The 20,491-nt window shown below is 47.0% G+C and overlaps 1 protein-coding gene across 1 annotated transcript in view; it reads left to right on the top strand.

The window, feature by feature from the left end:
- The window catches only part of PLXNA4 (plexin A4), a 440,787-nt gene that overhangs the window by 373,369 nt on the left and 46,927 nt on the right, over nucleotides 1-20,491 (top strand). The window contains exons 15-19 of the mRNA XM_053942305.1: nucleotides 5,448-5,584; nucleotides 7,189-7,356; nucleotides 13,562-13,655; nucleotides 14,630-14,869; nucleotides 15,800-15,946. Of these exons, the coding sequence (XP_053798280.1) occupies nucleotides 5,448-5,584; nucleotides 7,189-7,356; nucleotides 13,562-13,655; nucleotides 14,630-14,869; nucleotides 15,800-15,946 (786 nt within the window). The remainder of the gene's footprint in view (nucleotides 1-5,447; nucleotides 5,585-7,188; nucleotides 7,357-13,561; nucleotides 13,656-14,629; nucleotides 14,870-15,799; nucleotides 15,947-20,491) is intronic.

The raw sequence follows: 20,491 nt of genomic DNA, 5'->3' as shown, positions 1-20,491 counted from the left end.
TCCTGGGCCCTGAACTCCTTGGTCCTCTTTGCTCCCTCTGTCCAATGTCTTTCACTACGCTGAGCCTCTGAGCTCTTCGCTGCCGTTCTGGTGCACCAAATTGTTCATTCCATTTCCTTTCAACATCTTGTTCCCAGCAAAAATAGCTGGTCTGATTAAAGTTTTAACAACCTAATAATAGTCCAGATTATTAGTCCAGTTACAGTTCCATGCAGCCGCGGTCCAAATTAATACAGAAAATTCTCATTAATAGTTAAAAGTGCTGTACAGGAAAGAGAAAAAAAAGAGCTAAAAAAGGGAAAAAAATTCCCCAGTATCTAATTTTTTTTTTTTGGGGTGTGATGCTTCTGCTACCAACACCTCTCTGCTTGGAGCCACTGGTGTCCTCCAGAAGAAACTTGGGGGCTGTCACTACTCATTACAACCCTGGGATCTTCAGCAGCATGAGTGTGATGGTCTTGATTGGGTTTCTTTCTCCTCTCTCTTGGATTCCCCCAGGTGTTCATTCATCCCATCCACACCAGGAGCACTGGGATCAGGACAGATCCAGCTCAGGCTGCTGGTGAGCTGTAGGATGTGACTGGGGCTCAGTGCTGGTGGGCAACTGTTTAGGATGCTCCATGATGAAACAAGAGACACCTGCAAGCTTCAGCTTCACTTCAAGTGCAAACACATGTTGTACACTCAACCTGTGGTTTTTTCCTCCCTTCTGATGATGTTCCTTGTCCAAGAGACCTGATTATTCCTCTAAGGCCCCTTGCTGGGGACATGCAAGCATTGTCTGGCCTTGATCTGTTCAGATCTATGCAGGTTTGAGATGAGAGGGTCCCTTTGTTCCCATCAAAAGCTCTCGACTCTTGCAAGAGAATGGGTCTCTTCTGAAATTATTCACATGCCTGAGCATTTCTTTATGGTAAAGGGAACTTGTAATGAATGCAAATGTCTTGCATTGCCCCCTCGAGCTACAGAAATTTCTCTGTTCTCTGCATTTTTCGATGTCACTCAGGTGTTGCGGTGGCGGGGGCAGAGAAACACCTTGAGAGAAAGCCCCTACCGGGCAGCCAGAAGGGCTCTTTCCAGGACATTACACTTCAACGTGTCACCTTTGCTACTCCTGGAATTACTGTCTGGCTTTGATCATCCGTGTCCATCTGTGACAGCTTTTCCCTCCGCTTGCCGCCTTCCCGGCTGCCAGGGCACGAGCACGAAGCCACCAGGGTTTTCTCTGCTGAATACCTCGATAACTTTGTGCTAGACAAAAAAAAAAAAAAAACCAACAAAATACAGACACTCTCCAGCCTGCCCATCATATTCCCTCTCCCGTGTCCGGTGCTTTCACAGTGGGAGCTGTGGTTTTTTGGCTTCCTCGGATTTTTCTGCTGTTGCAGGAATCTCAGCGTGCCTCGGCATCCTGCAGCGGTGCGTGGCAGCTTGAAGGGAAAGAAGATGTTTGAAAACCAAGGAAGGGCATCACCTGGGAGATAAATGTCACTTCTTGACTCGTAGCAAATCTTCTGGAAAATTGGCTTTCGAGAGGTTTGAAGGAAAACTTGGTCAAAGTTGGCCAGTTGGTTCAGCCTCTCTCTGTCCTGCAAGAATTCGAAGAGATGATGGTTTGGACTCAACAGAGTATTTAATTTCAGTGTTTTAAGAAAGAGGTGGCTTAGTTTAGCGATGCCAGAATGGTTCTTCTCCACCTTTCTAACCAGAACTTTTAAATTCAAAAATTCAAATAGCTGCTCGTTTGTTTTAAACTCATATGTGATCAAAACCTGCAAATTGCATTAGAAAGTACAATAAGCCAAGAGGGAAACAAAGCTGAAATGAAATGTATGATGATCTAAATGAAATATATTGTTTTAGTTATTCATTTTCTTGCTGTGATTATTGCCCCAGTCTTTCAATGAAAAAAATACTACATTCACTTCTCAATTCGGGTGCTGAAGAAAATTTACATTTATTCTGGCTTTAGATGAAAATACTGTGTCTCAGAGCAGGTTCTGTGGGCTGCTCCACATTTCTTCTGAGACTGCTCCTAAAATCCTTGTTTTGGGGAGCATTTCCCATCCATCCCTTTCATCTTTTCCCCTCTTGCTGCTACCGTGGAACCTCTAGAAAGGGAACCCAGGTGCCCAAGTTGTGTTTGAGTCACAGCTTGCTCTTCCTGTGTTCCCAGGAGGAATGGAATGGGAACCAAGGTCTTGACAAGCTTCATGGGGAGCAGTTTAGACCCAGCTCTGATGGTGCTTCTCTGCAGAAAACTTGTGTGCAGGAGATGCTGGAGGAAGGAAAGGGTTGGGAAGCTGAGGAAAGTTGGTAAAATCCTAGAAAATGCAGAAAATTTCCTGTCCTCTTTCCCTCGTTGTCACTCTCCAGCCTATTACTGATCCACAAGATCCTCTTTGCATTTTCCACCACCTTCCACCAGCTGTATAATCTGGAGTTTTGCTATTAATGTGCCGTGCAATATTCAGGAAGGCCACTGTGAATAATTAAAGGTTGATCACAACTTTGAAAGCTGAGCCACAAACCCATTTGTAAGATTGGCTCCAGGCACAGCAGGGCTTTGCCAAGGAGCGTGCCTGGTGTGGCTGTGGCCTGTGAGAATACTCAAAAGGCCATGGCTACTTTATCTACCCCAGGGAGAGGGCAGGGGACCCACCCAGGGGTGGGACAAAGGTCTTTTGGGTCTTTAAATCAGATATTCCTCTATGATTTTTTAATCAGATACTGCTGCAGGGCTGCTGTGTAGGCTTTGGGCACCAGTCTGGCCATTCCCAACCCATTTTCTGCCAGCTGGGAGGTCACCTCAGCATCAGCCATCGAGGTCAGCAGGAATTTGTACTGCTGGGCGTGTCCATCAATAAAGGCGTTGCCACCAGAGCTCGAGGTGGTACCCAAAATATAAAGGAGCAGTACTGAAGTGCACCTTTTGCATTTCCATACTCTTCCTGCAGTTTTTATCCCTTTAAAAGAGAATGGTGGAGAATATTCCCAGAAAAATCACACTCCAGGCTCAGAGAATGGCTGGAATGCTGCCCAGTGAAAAAGGACTTGGTCAACAGTGTCTGAACATGGGGCCAGGTGGCCAAGAAGCCAATGGCACTTGGATTGTATCAGGAATAGTGTGGCCAGCAGGACCAGGGAATGGAGCTGGGAAGGGTCTGGAGCATCAGGAGCGGCTGAGGGAGCTGGGAAGGGGCTCAGCCTGGAGCAAAGGAGGCTCAGGGGGGACCTTGTGGCTCTGCACAAGTCCCTGCCAGGAGGGGACAGCCGGGGGGGTCGGGCTGTGCTCCAGGTAACAGGGACAGGAGGAGAGGGAACAGCCTGAGGCTGGGCCAGGGGAGGGTCTGGGGGGATTTTGGGAAAACTTCTTGATGAAAAGGTTGCCAAGCACTGGCACAGGCTGCCCATGGAAGTGGTGGAATCATTGTCCCTGGAAGTGTTCAAGGTGCTTAGAGAGGTTCTTTAGTCGTGGCCTTGCCAGTGCTGGGTTAATGCCTGGACTTGCTGATCATAGGGGTCTTTTCCAACCTCAAAAATTCCATGATTTTAAGTATAAAACCAGCTTCATCAGGTGAAAACCAGCCAGTTTTAAACACAGAAAATGCCCAGCTCTGACAACAGATCCTCCTACAGAGCTGTAAGTCTGCTTTTCATGTTCTGCCCTTCCTCCAAGAGCTGCATTTAGAATAGGAGCAAAATGGAAAAAATGGAAATCTTGCCGCTGTTTTTCAAAATGATTAAACCAGAGGGGCCCAGGAACAGAGGTGGCTCTGTGTGTGTGAGAGTGGGAGCTGTGGTGTGTGTCAGGTGGTTTTATAAACATGGATTAATGGTCTCCAAAGCTCAATAAGGTGACTGCGTGATGTACCTGCTCGCTCAGAGGAGCTGAGAGCTTCAAGCACTTGTGTCATCATTCTTAAAGAGAGGGGGAAAGAAATAATCTTCATTTAAATGCATATAGTAGCTTTTCACTTGGGACTGAATGGAAAGTTTTTCTATTAAAATGCAAATGAAAGAATAAACTGTAACACCAAATTTCTCTCTGAATATTGATGTCTCCTCTCTGCATTGTGGTAACAGGGTGATCTGTGCCTTCAGAGTGCAAGTATTTTATCTTGATTTGGGGAAGAAGGGAGGGTAGCAAGGTAAGAAAAAGAGTTCTGAGATTTGAGGCCTCTAAAGGAATTGTGCCTCTTTTTGATATATTAACACAATGCTGTGTTAGGCTGGGAAAAGAGGCTTAGAAAATCAGCAGGAAAAGGGAAAAGGTGTTCAAGTGGGCAGTGCTGTGGCTGTGGCATTTCAGAGGACTCCTCGACAGGAGCACCATCACCATGTGTCAGTGAGGGACAGCTTGAGGCTGTCTCAACATCCAAGTCAGATAAGAGAAAGATTTAAGGTCATGTGTGGGCATTTTGCACCAGGGCGGGCTTAGGTTGAACATCAGGAGGAATTTCTTCATGGAAAGGCTCGCTGAACATTGGAATTGCACCAGGAGGTGATGGAGTCCCATCCCTAGGGGTGTCCAAAGAACAAGTGGATGTGCTCTCTTCTGGTTGTCAAGGAGGGGATGGGTCACCGGTTGGACTCGGTGACCTTGGAGGTCTTTCCCAACCTCAGTGATTCTGGGATCCTGTGTGGGAGAGTCAAGAACAAACTCTGATGTTCTGCTGAGCCACAGCTCTCCCCCATCCAAGGGAGAATGGCTTCCCACTGCCAGAGGGCAGGGTTAGATGGAATATTGGGAAGGAGTTGTTCCCTGTGAGGGTGGTGAGGCCAAAGAAGCTGTGCCTCATCCCTGAAAGTGTCCAAGGCCAGGCTGGACAGGGCTTGGAGCAACCTGGGATAGTGGAAGGTGTCTCTGCCATGGCACAGGTGGGACTGGGTGATCTTTAAGCTCCCTTCCCACCCAAACCATTCTGTGATTCTGAGAATAAATAAAGTTGAGTGATCTTCTCAAAACCAAACCATTTTCATCACTTGTGAGTTCCACAGTTTGGAGGTGGAGATTCCCCATTAAGATGCAATCAAACCAGTTCACTGTCTGACTTATCCTGCAGAGCTGGTGCTGTGTGACAGCAAAAAGACCCCTGAGCTGTGCCTAACGAGCAGTGGAGTTGGGAGATTGTGACCCAAGGTGCTCCAGGCATGGACCTGTCTTTGTAGGAACATTTCTGAGTGGGTACAAGGGCAGATATCATTTTGGAGGAGTGAGAACAGACTGGGATTGGGTCTGAACTCATCCCACGAAACCTGGCATTTGAGCAGAGGGTCTCTGGCAGGTCTGGTGTCACACCAGGCTCCTTTATCAGACAGATGTGGCCAACTTCAGAAGCCCTGATTAATCCTTGGGGGTGCCTCCCTCTCTCCAGCACTAACAGGAGAGGGAAGGTCCCTCTGCTCCTCTGCTGTGTTTCCAACACCTCCCTTTGCCTCCACAGACTCTGACCCTCTCTGACCTGAAGCCGAAGCGAGGACCAGTGTCGGGTGGCACCCAGGTGACAATCACAGGCAACAACCTCAACGCTGGCAGCAATGTCATTGTGACCTTCGGGCGACAACCCTGCCTCTTCTACAGGTACAGATGAGCCCTTCCTGCTGCTCGTGCCTGAGTGTAAAAGATTAAATGCCAATTAAAGACAGGAAACTTCTCCTGCAGCCCTGACACCCTGTCCCTCAAGTGCCTCCTTTGCTCGTGGCCACATCTATGCTACAATGGGACTTGTGCATTCTGCACCATGCACAGCCTTGCTGGCCATGTTTTAGGGAGAGAAAATAGGATTTATTTCATTGTTTTGACTGGTATTTGATGTGCTTTTTCCCCGTGGCCTCTTGTCAGATTTCAGTACAATTCTCCACGGTCCTGCGCTCTGCTACTTGCTCTGGGAGTGCGTCGTTTAAAAGATTCATTTTCATGTCCCTGCTTTAGTAGAGGTGACAAAGAAAATCTGACAACATCAGTTAGAAGTACTAAACCACCTCCCTTTTATCCCAGAATAGTCCTGAAGTGCTAAGAAATGGATGATTTGCAACATTTTAGCTCTGTGTTGGCTCCTGTTCAATGGTGCTTCAGAGAGGCTTAATGTCAGTGTTACCTGCTGGATGTTCCCTGATCCCTGTGAGAATGAGTCTGAATCCCATTCCCAGGGGCTCCCGCAGCTCAAAACTACCCAGAGCAACACATTTTGCTGCCAGTAGAGATGGGGGCTGAAGATGAAGTTGGCACATTTCTCCCAAATATGTCCTTGGCAGAGGAAGCCTCATTCACAGGAGACCTGGGAGCACTGCCCTGGGGCAATGCCCTTCCCTCTCCCGGCTGTGGGGATCCTCTTTAGCAGCCTGTCATGACTGTGGAGTGAGCCAGCATCCAAAATTCAGGAGGGTGAAGTCACAGGCTGTGATTTGAAATGCCAAGTGGGAGCCACAGCTGCTTGGAGATGCTCACTGAAGACTGGGGAATTTTAGGAGGGATTGAGCACTGTCTTCTGGGGGAATCTAGAGGGCACCTGGAGGGGTGCAGTCATTGGAGGTGACTTACACCCCCATTTTAGGGGTATATGCTGAGGCTGCATCACAAATCACAGGACTGGGAACACTGAGAATGTTTGGTGCCTGGATTTTTGACTCATTTTGAAAGGAATGCAGACCTGGAGCTGGTTTTGAGCCCTGCCAAAAAGGAAACGTTTATGCAGAATCCTCTTTAATCATAAAATGCTTCCCACTGTATTAGCGCTTCCAAAGGTCCCAGCCATGCTGCAAACTGCACTTAAAGAAGACTTACAGTCCTAATGCAAAGTAAACTTTATGATCCCAGACTGCAAAGCTGAGGTGCAAACACCCCTTTTATGAGCTGCTGCTGCACATGTCTGCAGGCAGGAAGGAAACATCCATCAAATATTTAATCACAGGGAAGTACTTCTGGAGGGAGGCCTGGTTTGGACTTCCCTAGGGGTTCACATTTTACTCTGAGTCCTGAGAGATGAGGGCTCTTGTGGTTTTATTTAAACCAGTGAAAAGGCATTGCCACTTCTCCAGACACTGCTACAGGAGCTTCACACTGAGTTCCAGCTCTTCAGTGTGCAGGTTTGGGCCACAGGACATAAGAATAAATATTTGGGCTCTTTTTGGCACTATTTTGCTGCTGGTAGCACCTGGTTCATATTTACTTTCTCCTCCTCCCAGGAGATCCACCAAGCACATTGTCTGTAACACCACGGCCTCCTATGAAGGCTTTGAGAAGGTGAAGGTGTCCGTGAGAGTGGACAAGGCCAAGATCCATCAGGAGCTGCACTATGAATATGTAGAGGATCCCACCATCCTGAGGATCGAGCCTGAGTGGAGCATCTTCAGGTGAGTATCCCAGGAAAACCCTTCTCCCAATTCCCACGGTATTTTAAAGGAGCACTGCTCTGAAAGCTTTGGTCCTTGGTGTAGAAAACTGATTTCCAAGCATTGTGTCCCCCAAGAATTTGTGCAGAGATACTTTCCAGAGCCAATAGATCCCTCAGGGTGGATTAGAGTGCAATGACACTGAATGATCAGTGTTTGTAAATATATATATGTAAAGATATATATAGGTTTATTTTAGAACAATTTGGTTGCAGGGGAAAGCAGCTACAAAGCCATTTTGGTTGTTGTTATATCTAGCAATATGAAAATACAAAAGCCTAAAAATATCACAGAAGAGAAAGCATAAGGAAGAAAAGGAAAGGAAGAGAGTAGAAAGATTGCACCACTCATAGGCACCACAAAACTTGGTCATTGCAATTTTGGTGTCTGTTGGTTGAAGTGATGGTCACAGACTGGATCCATCAGAGGACAAGGGGCATCCCAAAGAAACAATGAAGAAAATCCCCAGAACACAGCCTTTGCTGGATTTATACTCAGGTGGGAGCATCCACTGGGGAGTTTCCCACTGGATGACGGAAAGCTGTGGATCAGGGACACTGGATGATGGAATGTGGTGGATCACAAGTTTTTGACACCTTCTAAGTTGACACAGCTGCCTCTTGCACCAGCCCAGTTGGCTCCATTAGATCCCATCATGCGGAGTGAGCACCTTCAGGCTCCATGGGACTGTCCCAGCACTGCCCTGGGCAGGGGAATTATCACAGCTGAGTTCACTTGATGCCTCAGGTTTCAGTTTTTGTATTTTTCAGATTCTGTGCTGCTTTAGTGTGTGGGTCTGAGCTTCACATTATGTGATGGCGAGCTCTCTGCACAGAGCAGGGAGACAAAACAATTCCTGCTCCAGCTGGGCACCAAGGACAAATGATCCAAAGCTCAGGCCCAGGAGCACAAACAGCGTGGGCTGGAGAGAGAAAAACAAGCAGGATGGGAGTGCCTGGGCTAAAGCTGGAATGGGACAATGAACTGCAAGGTGCAAATGGAGCAGAGCTGATCCCAGTGAGAGCCCCCGGGAGCGCTCGTGCATTTTGGGACCATTTTGGTTCCTCTTGGGTGCAGCCCTGGCTGGGCTCTGGTGCTGCCCAAGGTGGATCCATGGAGGACATCCTTTTCAGAAATCCTTACTTTATTCTTTAGCTCTGTCTAGTCTCTGTTCTAGCTCAGCCTTCTCAAGACATCACACTTGATAAGGACAAAGCTCCCACCTGCCAAGGTTCACCTCTTTCCTTATCTGGTCCAGCACCAGCTGCAGCCAGAGCTGGGCTGTGCTTGCCCCTGGCACCTGGGTAGGTACTTTGCCCATGGCAGCTTCTTCTGAGTGTCTTCACAGCATCCCAGTGTCTCTTCTAGAATCACATTCTTCTGCCTAGACCTGGGAGGACTGGACAATAGTATCACATTTATCTCATCCCACACTTATCTTATCCACGCTCCAAATTCTGTTTGTAGGTGTGTTTGGGGAGGGGTGGCTTCGGTAGCCACAGATGAGCAGCTGCTTCTTTGAAGTTTGCTACAGTGGACAAAAGCCTTTCCATGATTTTAGCAATATTTAAGCCATGAACCATTTCATTTTCTCATAGTTTGCAAGCTGCGATTCCTACCTTTCCCACAGCCTTCATGGACTTGAAATTCCCACATTTCCCACAGCCCTCATAGACTTGAAATTCCCACATTTCCCACAGCCCTCATGGACTTGAAATTCCTACATTTTCTGCAGCCTTCATGGACTTGATGCCTCAGGACTAAGCATTGCCTGTCTGGCCACGGTGCCTGAAAGCCCCAGGGCTCTGTCCTGAGATGAAACACAATGGGAGCCCTGCTCCCTGCCTTATCCAAGAGCTTTTCTCCTCGTTAGGGATCCCTTTTTCTCTTCACCCCCTTGATGCTGCTTTGGTGAATTCACAGGGTTCACATGAAGGTGCCTGAGAGCAGCGTTTGCCCTGGTTGTGGAAAGCATCAAAGTGATGCCCAAACTCTCAGAAGCCTGGAGAAATGGCCTCAGGAAGGGAGAAATTGGCCATTAAATGCACTGCTATTTCCTTGAAAAGATACAAAATAAGAAATGTTAGTCTCCCCTCATTCATCCACGGCAGCTCTCTGCTTCCCTGTCAGACTGGACTGATTGGAGTCCCTGGGGATTAGGAGCAGGGCTTGTAAATCCCCCCATTTCAGCTCCCATCCCAAAGATGTTTTCACAAATCAATTAGTGCCTTTAATTACCATGAGGGAATTTACTGATTTAGCTGGATTGAGTCTTTGCACATTGGGCTTGAAGCCTTAGTGTCAGGATTTTCCATTTGGGGCTTTTCTTTCCAGTCAGAGTCCAGGTTATCAGTGAAATGAGAAATCACTTTATTCCCTTATAAAGCGAGTTCAGTGCTGCTTAAAAGGTGCAAGATTGAATTCCTAGGAGAGTGAATTCCTGAATATCCCCTGGAAAGCTGCAGCACAGGGACCTTCTTCCACCTGGCCTCAGGTGTGGCTGGGAGGTGAGGACTTCTCCACAGCCTGCTTGCTCCTTGGTTTCTCTGCTGAAGCTGCCAGGCAGAGGTGAGGGAGCAGCCAAGGAGATGCCTCAGGTGTGTTAGCAAAGCTTTGCCCAGCCTGGAGGTGCAGGGACTCTGTGTCCCATGGCTGGATGGATGGGATCTCCCATCCCAGATCGCAGAAAAAAATGGAAATAAGGGTGAGGTGCTTGCTTGGGGGGTACTAGGTTATTTGTGGGGTGTGTAGCTGTTAGAATGGATGGCAGGGACTGCACGCGTCTCATCACTCATGGAATGATTAAGGCTGGAGAAGACCTCCAAGATAATTGACTCCAATTCTTAACCCAGCACTGACATGTTCACCACCAAAATGTGTCCCCAGGTGACACATCCACACAGCTTTTGAACGCTTCCAGGGACGATTTGAGCATTTCCAGGGATGGAGCATTTTTGGGTACAACCTCCCCCCTTTGCTTTCTTCTTCTGAAATCAGGAAGCATCAACTTGAGCATTTTTAACCAGACCTACCCAATCTCATCCTCCTTCTTAAGGACTTTTGAGTCACTCCAAAGGTGCACAACCCTGCAAAGAGAAGATGGAATATCCAGGATTACCACGGGAGTTTGGGGTGTTAGGGACAGTTTTAGGTGCAATAACTATGGAGCTGAGCTGTTCCCAGGGAGAGATGATTGCCACTAAACCAGCTTTGCAAAACCAGTGAATGAATGTACCAAGCCTGGCTTAAAACCTTTATTTTTCAAAACAATAAAGAGAAAAAATTACTGCTAATTTACTTCCATAGCCAGAAAAAGAAAAAAAAAAAAAAAAAAGTCACGCTGGGCTGGCAAGTAAATAAAATTTTACAGGGCTCCATTAATACTTTTGATCTGCATTTGATTTGAGTTTTATCCAGCAATTACCTGAGTCTGCAGGCAGAAAATGATACTCAGGGTCTTTTGGGGCAATAAACTGTTAAATTCTGAGGGCTTTTGGCACCTCTGTTATTTTGCTGGGCAGCAGCAGATCTCCAGCCTCTGCTCCTACCTGGCTGAGCATCCAGATGCAGGCACAAATGCCAATGGCAGGCGATTTTCAAGTCAAGAAATGGTTTTATTTCCTTTATTTTCAAGCCAGAGAGGGTTTGGGGGTAATTTTAAGTCTTTACCTTTTTTCTTTCCCTCTCTCTGGTCAGGTGCCGTGGCTGTGTTTATTACCTGTGGTCTGAGCCTGCAAGCTCAGATTCCAACCCAAATAGAAGATTTTTAACACGTGGGTTTAAAACTGTGTGCACAGATTTGGTTGATTAAATAAAAGGATTTGCCTTTATATAGACACACATACCTGTAGGTGTGTTCACACATTGGATTTGTGTGGAACACGTAGGACTTTCAGCCAAGTAAAGATATAAAATCTCTTTTATTTGAATCAGCAGAGATTAATTACATTAGTAATGATATTGAATTATATAATAATAACAATAAAATTATATTTTTATTATTAATATAAAGACTCACAGCCAAAATTCAGAAGACAGTGGAGAAAGAACAATTTGGTTTAAACACTTCTGGATTTTGAAGAATTCTTCCTGGATGATGTCAGGAATCTTTACAGGGAAGCTGAATTTTGGGAAGAGGGTATTTTTTCTGTAAGGCAGGGAAGGTCTCTTGGTAAGCAGATGTGTGACTTCATCAGGAACCCTTGTGTATTCAAAAAAACTCATCCAGATCTTACGGAAACAACAAAATGTGGGTTTGCCCTGTAAAATTTCCCATTAGCAATTTCCCATTATAGCTGATGATTTCAGAGAGAAAAAACTTGAGACACTCTGCAAAAGTCAAGGTCAAATGCTGCCCTAACCATGGACCAGTTCAGCCCTTGAGTGAAAGACCACGAGGAGCCTCCCAGAGAAGTTTCCCATGAGTATCTGCTGAAAGATGTGGCTGTGCCAACTCTCTTTGGATAAACCCAAAAACTCTTTGGTTCATCAGTGTGGGCACCACCAGAGGGGCTGGAGCAGAGCTCACCCAAACCTGACAGCTCTTCTGTGTATGTTTGCATTCACTCCTGCCTCCCCAGCTTATTAATAATGGAAGATAAATCAGGAACACTGGAAACAAAGGTCAGAAACGGGGGAGATTTGTTGCCTTCTTCCTCCCAGGGTGTTTATTCTCTGGTGTTTTCTCATGTATAATGCACGTGCTTCACCTTTCCTGTACGTGCAGCTTTACCTGGAGGCAGGAAAGGGATTCTGAGCTTTCTTTTCACAATCCCATTGATTTCCACATGGCCTCACCTTCCCAGCAGGAAATGAACTGCATCCTGGACAGTTTCCAAAGGGAGTTATAGAGGCAGGTGCTGAAACTGCTGAGAGCACTCCTCACCCTGAGAAACCCTCAGAGATGGGGCTGTCTGCTGATGACATTTCCTCCTCCTGTCCTGGCTGTGTGAGCCCTGACAGGTGAAGGCTTTGCTTTCTTGGATAACTCTTCTGCTTTCGTCCCTGGATCACTCTGCCCCCACTTCGTGCTGTAACAGCAGAGCTCACCCTGATAGATCAGAGCTGCTTTAATTTCAGATGGCCAAAGCTGCCTGTGGTGAACCCTTCTCCTTAATGTGCTGTTCAGAGGTTGTGAAGCCTGGGAATGGTCCTTTGCAGTTTCCTTCTTCCTTCCACTACATTCCCTGAAGTCCCACAATTGCTGGCTGCAGCTGGAAGAGGCAGGGGAAAGGAGAGAAGGGTGTTTCTGAGAGCTGTTTCCTCGTGGTGACAGTGACTGCAGGGAGTGAGGAGGGCTCCAGCTGCATCTCCCCATAAAAGTGAGAAAATCCAGCAGATGCCTGTGGGCTGTGGCTTGTGGGAGTTGGCTTTCTTAGGAAATTGGCCTTTGAGCAAGGGGGACACAGAGACTGGGGATCTCTCTTTGTGTTGGGTCACCAGGCCAGTGCCTGATGCACACCAAAGCTGGAGACTTTGGCTCAATTTCTTCTAATTGCTGCAGGACTGGGTTCCCTGGTGGCACCAAAGAGTTCACTGAAGTGACATTGTCATGTTCAGGGTGAGGTTTGATAGCAGCTTAGATATGGGGCTGTAGCTCTCGACCCAGAATGCCCAAGAGCTGTTTCCATGTGAGGGCTTTTTTGTTTTGGGCACTGGAACAGCTCCCCAGGGAATGGTCACAGCCCTGAGGCTGCCAGAGCTCCAGGAGTGTTTGGACACCACTCCCAGGGATGCCCAGGGTGGGATTGTTGGGGTGTCTCTGCAGGGTCAGGAGCTGGACTGGATGATCCTTGTGAGTGGCAATTCAGGATATTTTATAATTCTGTGGCTGATTGAGGTGATACAGGAGATACAGCCTGTGGACCATTTTAAATACCTTGTGTTAAATCTCCACTGTTCTTCTTGTGCTTGCTGAATCCTGACAATGAGAACCACCCTGCCTGACATGGCAGTTTTAGCAAGCATCTGTCTTTACTTATTTCTCCCCTTATGAATGAATGAAAAATTATTTGTTTTGTTCTTCCTTCCCTCCCTATGGGACCACCAGACGTGGTCAGACACTTTGCAACCAGCATTTAGGAACACAGATCACCCATTCCTGGTGTGATGAGTTCTGACATCTATTAGCTGGGTTCATTCTTTAATTCCATTTCTTATTCTCCAGTGGCAACACTCCCATTGCTGTGTGGGGAACTCACCTGGACCTCATCCAAAACCCTCAGATCCGGGCAAAGCACGGCGGAAAGGAGCACGTCAATGTGAGTACGACTGCAGAGCTGGGGAGGGGACATGACATGCTGGGGACAGGGGCTGGCTGGCAGCCCTGGAGCTTGAAATCTCCTATTGCAGCCCAAAAAAGAGGGCATTATTTGTTTCCAGAAATATTACCCCATCCCTGAAGGAAACACACACAAAAAAAGAAGGTTTTTGGCAGGGCTGGAACCAAACTTCAGGGTCTTCTGAGACCTTCACCTTTGTCTTTGCTTCTCCAGCTTGCTGGGATTCATTTCATGTAACCCGATATCCAAACTGGAATCCTGAGCACACAACTGAACGTGCACTGCACAAACACTTCTGGAAAAACGACCAGAGTGTGACACCTAATTGCAAGGTGGTAGTGAGGTTTTGACTAATCTGTGCTGTGCAAAAAACAAGGGAAGAAACTTCTATTTCCAGAAGGAAACAACGTCAGGGAAAGATGCTGGCGCTGGCAACAGAGGCTGAGCTCTCTCAGAAGGCACAGGAGGCCCTGTTGAAGTGCAAACTGCTCCACACAGCTGCCCCAGCAAGGCTTTCCTAACCCCTGCCCAGCCTTGATTGTGTGATGGGGAATGTCTGGGAGCAGTGGAGCACCAGCCTGTCCCAGGATAACCATGGGGGTCTGCTCCTCCCTCTCCCTCAGAGCCATCTGCCCACCAGGAAGGATGGGGGCATTTCCCATAAACACTCCTTGGTTTGGGTCTCCTTCCCCAGAATTGTGAGGTGCAGAACAGCACAGAGATGACCTGCCAGGGTCCCTATTTCCCATAAACACTCCTTGGTTTGGGTCTCTTCCCCCAGAACTGTGAGATGCAGAACAGCACAGATCTGACCTGCCAGGGGCCCTTTTTCCATAAATACGCCTTGTTTTGGGTCTCTTCCCCCAGAACTGTGAGGTACAGAACAGCACAGATCTGACCTGCCAGGGGCCCTTTTTCCATAAATACGCCTTGTTTTGGGTCTCTTCCCCCAGAACTGTGAGGTGCAGAACAGCACAGAGATGACCTGCCAGGCCCCAGCTCTGGCTGTGGACCCCAATCACCAATCTGAGCTCGCCGAGCGCCCGGAGGAGTTTGGCTTCATCCTTGACAACGTGCAGTCCCTGCTGATCCTCAACAAAACCAACTTCACCTACTACCCCAACCCCATCTTCGAGGTTTTCAATCCCTCAGGGATCCTGGAGCTGAAGCCTGGAAGTCCCATCATCCTGAAGGTGAGATGGGGACCAAGGACTGGACTGAAATTCTGCCTCTTGCCTCTCTGTGCCTGCCAGCACCCCCATAAATCATCCTGATTGCACCCCAAACATTTCCTCCATTCCTTGCCCATATCAGAGTCACCATCAGCAAAGACCAAGCACTGCCCACACCCCTAACTAAGAAATATAAAATCCCATGTGCAGCCTAAGTTTGTACCCACTGCTGTTCTCCAGAAAACATCTTCTACCCTTGCAATGTGGCTGACAGTGAAATACGCAACTCTGTTTCCTTTCTTGTACATTCAAGACCTTCCTCTCACCCCTGTTTTTACCCGAACCAGTCCCTTGCCATTTCTGTAAACTTCAGAGGAATACAGAGAAGGACTTTTATGACACAGAGTTTCTGTATCACTATTTTTACACTGTGAATATGCAAAAAAGTTATTTTACCTGCAGATGCTTTTTGCATGTTTGGAAAGGAGTCTGACTTACTTGCCTGGCTATGTTTAGTAAGGGTTTTATTGTGCAGGACTTAGATGGAATATTTCCCACTCAGCTGCAGAGAGGGAGGAGCAGGACAGGCCATTGTGACTGCACTGAGTCTGTGACCAGTCACGCTGTTCTCTGCGTGAGCTTCTAAATTGGCTTTTCCTCTCTGTGTGAGCAAATGGCAAACTATAAATGTCATAATAGAATCATATTTAGCTTGGAAGGGAGCATAAAGGCCATCTCATTCCAACCCCCTGCCATGGGCAGGGACACTTTCCACTAGACCAGGCTGTTCCAAGCCCCATCCATCCAATCTAACCTGGAGCAGTGTCAGGGATCAGCCATCCACACCTATCAAATGCAATATTGTATCCCAGAGATGAGCCAGAGAGGGAAAGAAAACTCTTTCCTACATGTATTTGGTTATTTTGGGGTGTGATGTTCCTTTCTGTGCAGGGCAGGAATCTGATCCCACCGGTGGCAGGAGGCAATGCCAGACTGAACTACACCGTTCTGGTGGGAGAGAAGCCCTGTGCAGTGACTGTGTCAGACGTGCAGCTCCTCTGTGAGTCCCCAAACCTCATTGGGAGGCACAAGGTGATGGTAAGTGATGCCTGACCCTCAGCCCCTTCTCCCTGGGTGGCCTGGGAGGGCACAGCAGAGCTGAAGAGCTGGCAGAGGGCTCCAAGGAGTTTGCATCACTGTTTGCCTTCCCAGAAACGTCAGAGCCCCTTTTTGGTATAATATTCTCATCAAGGTTAGCTTGGAGAAGTAGAACAGGGGAAAAGTGACCTGGAGGTCTTTGTGGACAGTGAGACACCTTTCATGATCAAACCCCAGTAGCAGAGTTTGCCTCTCTTCTGTTTTCATATGGGCTGTATGAACCCTGGATTCTCACGTGAGACCACGGGTAACATGTTCCTACATGAAATTGTTAAATTCAGCACAGTCCTCATCACTTTGTTGACAGGATGGTGACTAAAATTTGCCTTTATGTAGGAGAGAGAAAAAATAAAAAAGGCAGGACAATAGTGTGAGAAGACTTTGGAGTTTTGACTTCTATAAAACTTAGTGTGCTCCTACAAATCCTTCCTGGAACCTGTGAAGAGTGGACCTGGTGATTACATCAGAGGGAGCTTCTCCTTCTCTCACAGTTTATTTATTTACTCCTTTTTTCACTTTCCTCTCAATAATTTGAATTCCTTGATGCTGGTGCTTGATAAACCTCATATCAGCAAACACCCTGGAGCTGTACCAAGCTGTGGGTGGGAACAACAAAAGCTGACAACTGACATCAGTTGTTTCTCATTCCTTGTGAACAACTGTTTTTCTATTGCACCTCCCAAAGCTGTATCTGTCACATATTAATTTATTTATTTCAGTGAAATGAGGCTCAGAGAGTTTGATCTTTAAGAAGATTTTTCTGGGAACTTTTAGGAAGCAGAGTTCATGATGACCATTTTGGGTCTTGTTTGCGGCTGCTGCTGGGATCCCTTGTAGTGGCTACTTAAGTTCTCTGTGCCAAAGTTTGTCATCTGGAAAATAGAGGTAATAATCCTCTCCAGCCATGCAAATACACCATGTCTCTCAATTCATTGCAAAGCACATTAAGACTCTCCAAGAAGAGCAATAATGAAGTGGGAGATTTTCTCTGTGTGAAAACCAAAGCTTTTGAGCACGGCAATAAATGTTCCCTGTCATTTTCATGGATATGATTAAACATATGGTTAGTCAGAGAAGGACAAAGCCAATCCTGGGGAGACAAAACTCCAGGTGAGCAATAATCAACCCCTGGGGATCCAGGATGATGGACATCTGGCCAGGCTGCACTAATTGGGAAGACTCTCCTGCTCCTGCAGCTTTGGACAGTTTAAATGAAGCCAAAGATTAAAAAACAATCTCTTTTTGAGGATACTGGTCCAAGAGGGATACTGCTGGGAAACTGGGAAGATGATGGAGGTGCTCAAGGATGGACTTTGCACCTGCAACCAGGGCTGGAAAGTGCCTCCTCCAGCATGGCACAGCATCTCTGCTGCTCGGGATGGGAGCACATAAAGTGGTACCTTAAGTTTTAGCTTTTATATTTTTCAGATTCTGAGCTGCTTTAGTGTGCTTAGTGTGCTGAGCTTCATATTATGGGATGGGGAGCTCTCTGCACAGAGCAGGGAGACAAAACAATTCCTGCTCCAGCTGGGCACCAAGGACAAATGATCCAAAGCTCAGGCCCAGGAGCACAAACAGCGTGGGCTGGAGAGAGAAAAACAAGCAGGATGGGAGTGCCTGGGCTAAAGCTGGAATGGGACAATGAACTGCAAGGTGCAAATGGAGCAGAGCTGATCCCAGTGAGAGCCCCCGGGAGCGCTCGTGCATTTTGGGACCATTTTGGTTCCTCTTGGCTGCAGCCCTGGCTGGGCTCTGGTGCTGCCCAAGGTGGATCCATGGAGGAGATCCTTTTCATAAATCCCTGCTTTGTTCTTTAGCTCTGCCCAGCCTCTGCTCCAGCTCAGCCTTCTCAAGGCATCAAATCATCTCTTTGATGGCCAGGATAACTGATAGAAATTTTTCCTCTTGATTTTGCCAAAGCTTTACTCTCTGTCCTTGAGGAAATTGTTGAACAAACCCTTTCTTTGCAAAGTGAGGTGGCACAAGCTGAGAGGGAGCCATGGGAGTGAATCAACTGGTGCAACACAGAGATTATTTGTATGTGAAGGAGTAGTGACAATGACACACGTTGATGTCAACATGCTTTTGATCTGTCTTTTTTTGATTTTTGAGCTGTCTTTTACACAATGACAAAGTTAAGTATTTGAAAAAAATAGCAAAGAAATAAAAGGCCTGGGCGATGGTTAAAAAGATTGACTAAAACTCAGAGGCAAGTTTTTCCAAGGAAAAGAAAGAGATGTGAGGAAGATCCACAAGTGGCTACTCCAGAGAAGGTCTGCAGGGAAGATGTGGAATACATCTGAAGGGTTGCTGGTTTCTAACACAGCCTGGAAAGTACACAAGACTCTCTATAATGAATGGAGAGGTACTCAAATGCAGCAGCTGAAGGTCAGGGCGTGATTCATCTCATCCTTAGAGGGATCATTTTATTTGGCCAAATTTGCACCAGGAAAGACACTCCTTCAGAACTCCGGAACTCCCACAGGTGGCCACTAAGACTTGATTGGAGAAAACTGGGCTCTGACAGAGCCCATTTAGAATATTTAGTGTAATTTAGGACTAATTCATGATTAATAGTCTTTAAAAATGGCCAGATTGTTGTTCTTTGGTGGGTTCATGGTCAGTCTTCTGGAAGTTAAAAATAGCTTCCTCCAGAACCACTTGGTGGATTAAGAAGTAAAGCAGGGCTGTGTGTGCATATTTTCTGGTGTTTTTTTTTTTTTAAAGCTCACAATAACACTGCAGTCTCATAGATTTTCTTCTTCAAGAGCCATATTCCCTCAGATCATGGCAGCTTCACTTGTGGATTGTGAGACCTTCCCAGTGATGAAACCACCCTTTGAAGGGGAACACGCTGGGCCTAACTTTGAACACCTGCTTTTTTGGAGCTTAGATCCCCTTATCATTAATGGAGAAAAATGGGAACTTCCACTGAATGAAACACCTCATCCCAATGTCAAAGGTGTCAGGAGCAGCTCACATAAATTGCATCCTGAAAGTGGTTTTTCTCTTTGTTGACTCTGGAATCATGCTGCAGTGTCTAACTCGGATGTGCACGCGAAATATTTGGTGAGAGAAATCTCACCCATGGAGACGGCTTTGCCTGCAGCTTTGAGGATGGATCTGCACTGGGATTTGGGATTGGGATTGTTTGAGTCTAGTCTGATATTCCTTGAATGGACTTGTCTGACTGCAGGGCTTGGAGAAAGAGAAAATGAAAAAGAATTAAGCTATTTATTGATCCACTGATAGGAAGGAAAGCATGCAAGCTGTGATAAAAATTTGGGACAGTGGTCCAGGGCAAAAGGGAACAACTTCCAGTGCATGGATTAGGATGTGATTTTGGCAGTTAGTCTTCTCAGTTGAGCAGGCCACATTCCAACAACAAACCTCATGATTTTTAAGTGAGTTGGATCTTATATCTTGAAATAGATGGGAAAAACTCATTACTGCTGCATCCCAACTGTGTGTCTGAGGTTCCTTGGACACTGAAAATGCTCTACAAGCCATCAATGTCATGGTAGCAATTGGTCATCTTGAAACTATTACCTGAACAGATCAGATCAGGATTAGTTTTATTTTTCATGGCAGACATTTCATGTCTCCAGACCCCATCCCAAAATGGCATGAGAGGGCCTTGTGGATGGAAATTAGCTGTTTTCCGACATTCACTTTGGTCTTGTCCATGACATAAGGGTTGTAGTTGTGTCTCTTCGGCCACTGAGGAGCAGCCTACACCTGGTGGTAGAGCAAAACAACCTTCTTCCCTGAGGCTGCAACTGGGACTGCAATAACTTCTAGGAGATGATAAAATCACTGAGATTCATGTCCCCAGGAAGGGCTGGGGTGGAGAGCACCTGGGAAAATTCATTAATTCATGATTCTGCTCTGTAGTCTCTTCTGCTGGCTCCAGCTGGGCCAGTTTCTTCTCCCTGCAGCCTAGAGAGGAAACCTGAGTAGGTGCCTGAGCTGAGATGTGGGAAGCCCTGGGATTAGTAAGTGTCCAGGCAGGCTGGAGATTAACTGAGAGCCAGTGGGATGCAGGACAAAGCAGAACACCAGGCTGGGGTGTGGGGGAGAAACGTGAGGAAATGTGAGGGAGAACTCTTCACAGTGGAGGAAGAGAACAGTTTAATTCCACACTGGGAGTAGGAAACAGTCATTCCTGGGGTCTTAAGTGCATTTCTGCCTGGCAGCAAGAGGCTGCAGGGCCAGCTGTGCCTCTCTGTGACACAGCTCAGCTGGGGTGAAGTGATGGGGCTCATCGTCCTTCAAGCTCTTTGCACGGCATCCTCCCAGCTTTCTGCTGACCTACAACCAGCATTCCCAAACCACAGCACAGCCCTAGAAGCCTTTTTATTCTTTAGGCCAGTCAGCAGAGCTTTTCTCCCTCCACTCAAGCTTTGGCTACTCTACAAATAGCTTTGAACAGCCTTGTAGTAGCCTGGAGCCAGTGGTGTCCTGTGGGATTCCTGCTGGGAGTGG

This window comes from Vidua chalybeata, chromosome 5, assembly GCF_026979565.1.
Source record: "Vidua chalybeata isolate OUT-0048 chromosome 5, bVidCha1 merged haplotype, whole genome shotgun sequence".
NCBI classification, from domain to species: Eukaryota; Metazoa; Chordata; class Aves; order Passeriformes; family Viduidae; genus Vidua; species Vidua chalybeata.
Note: the sequence above shows the minus strand (reverse complement) of the source record. Positions and strands in the feature narration are given on the sequence as shown.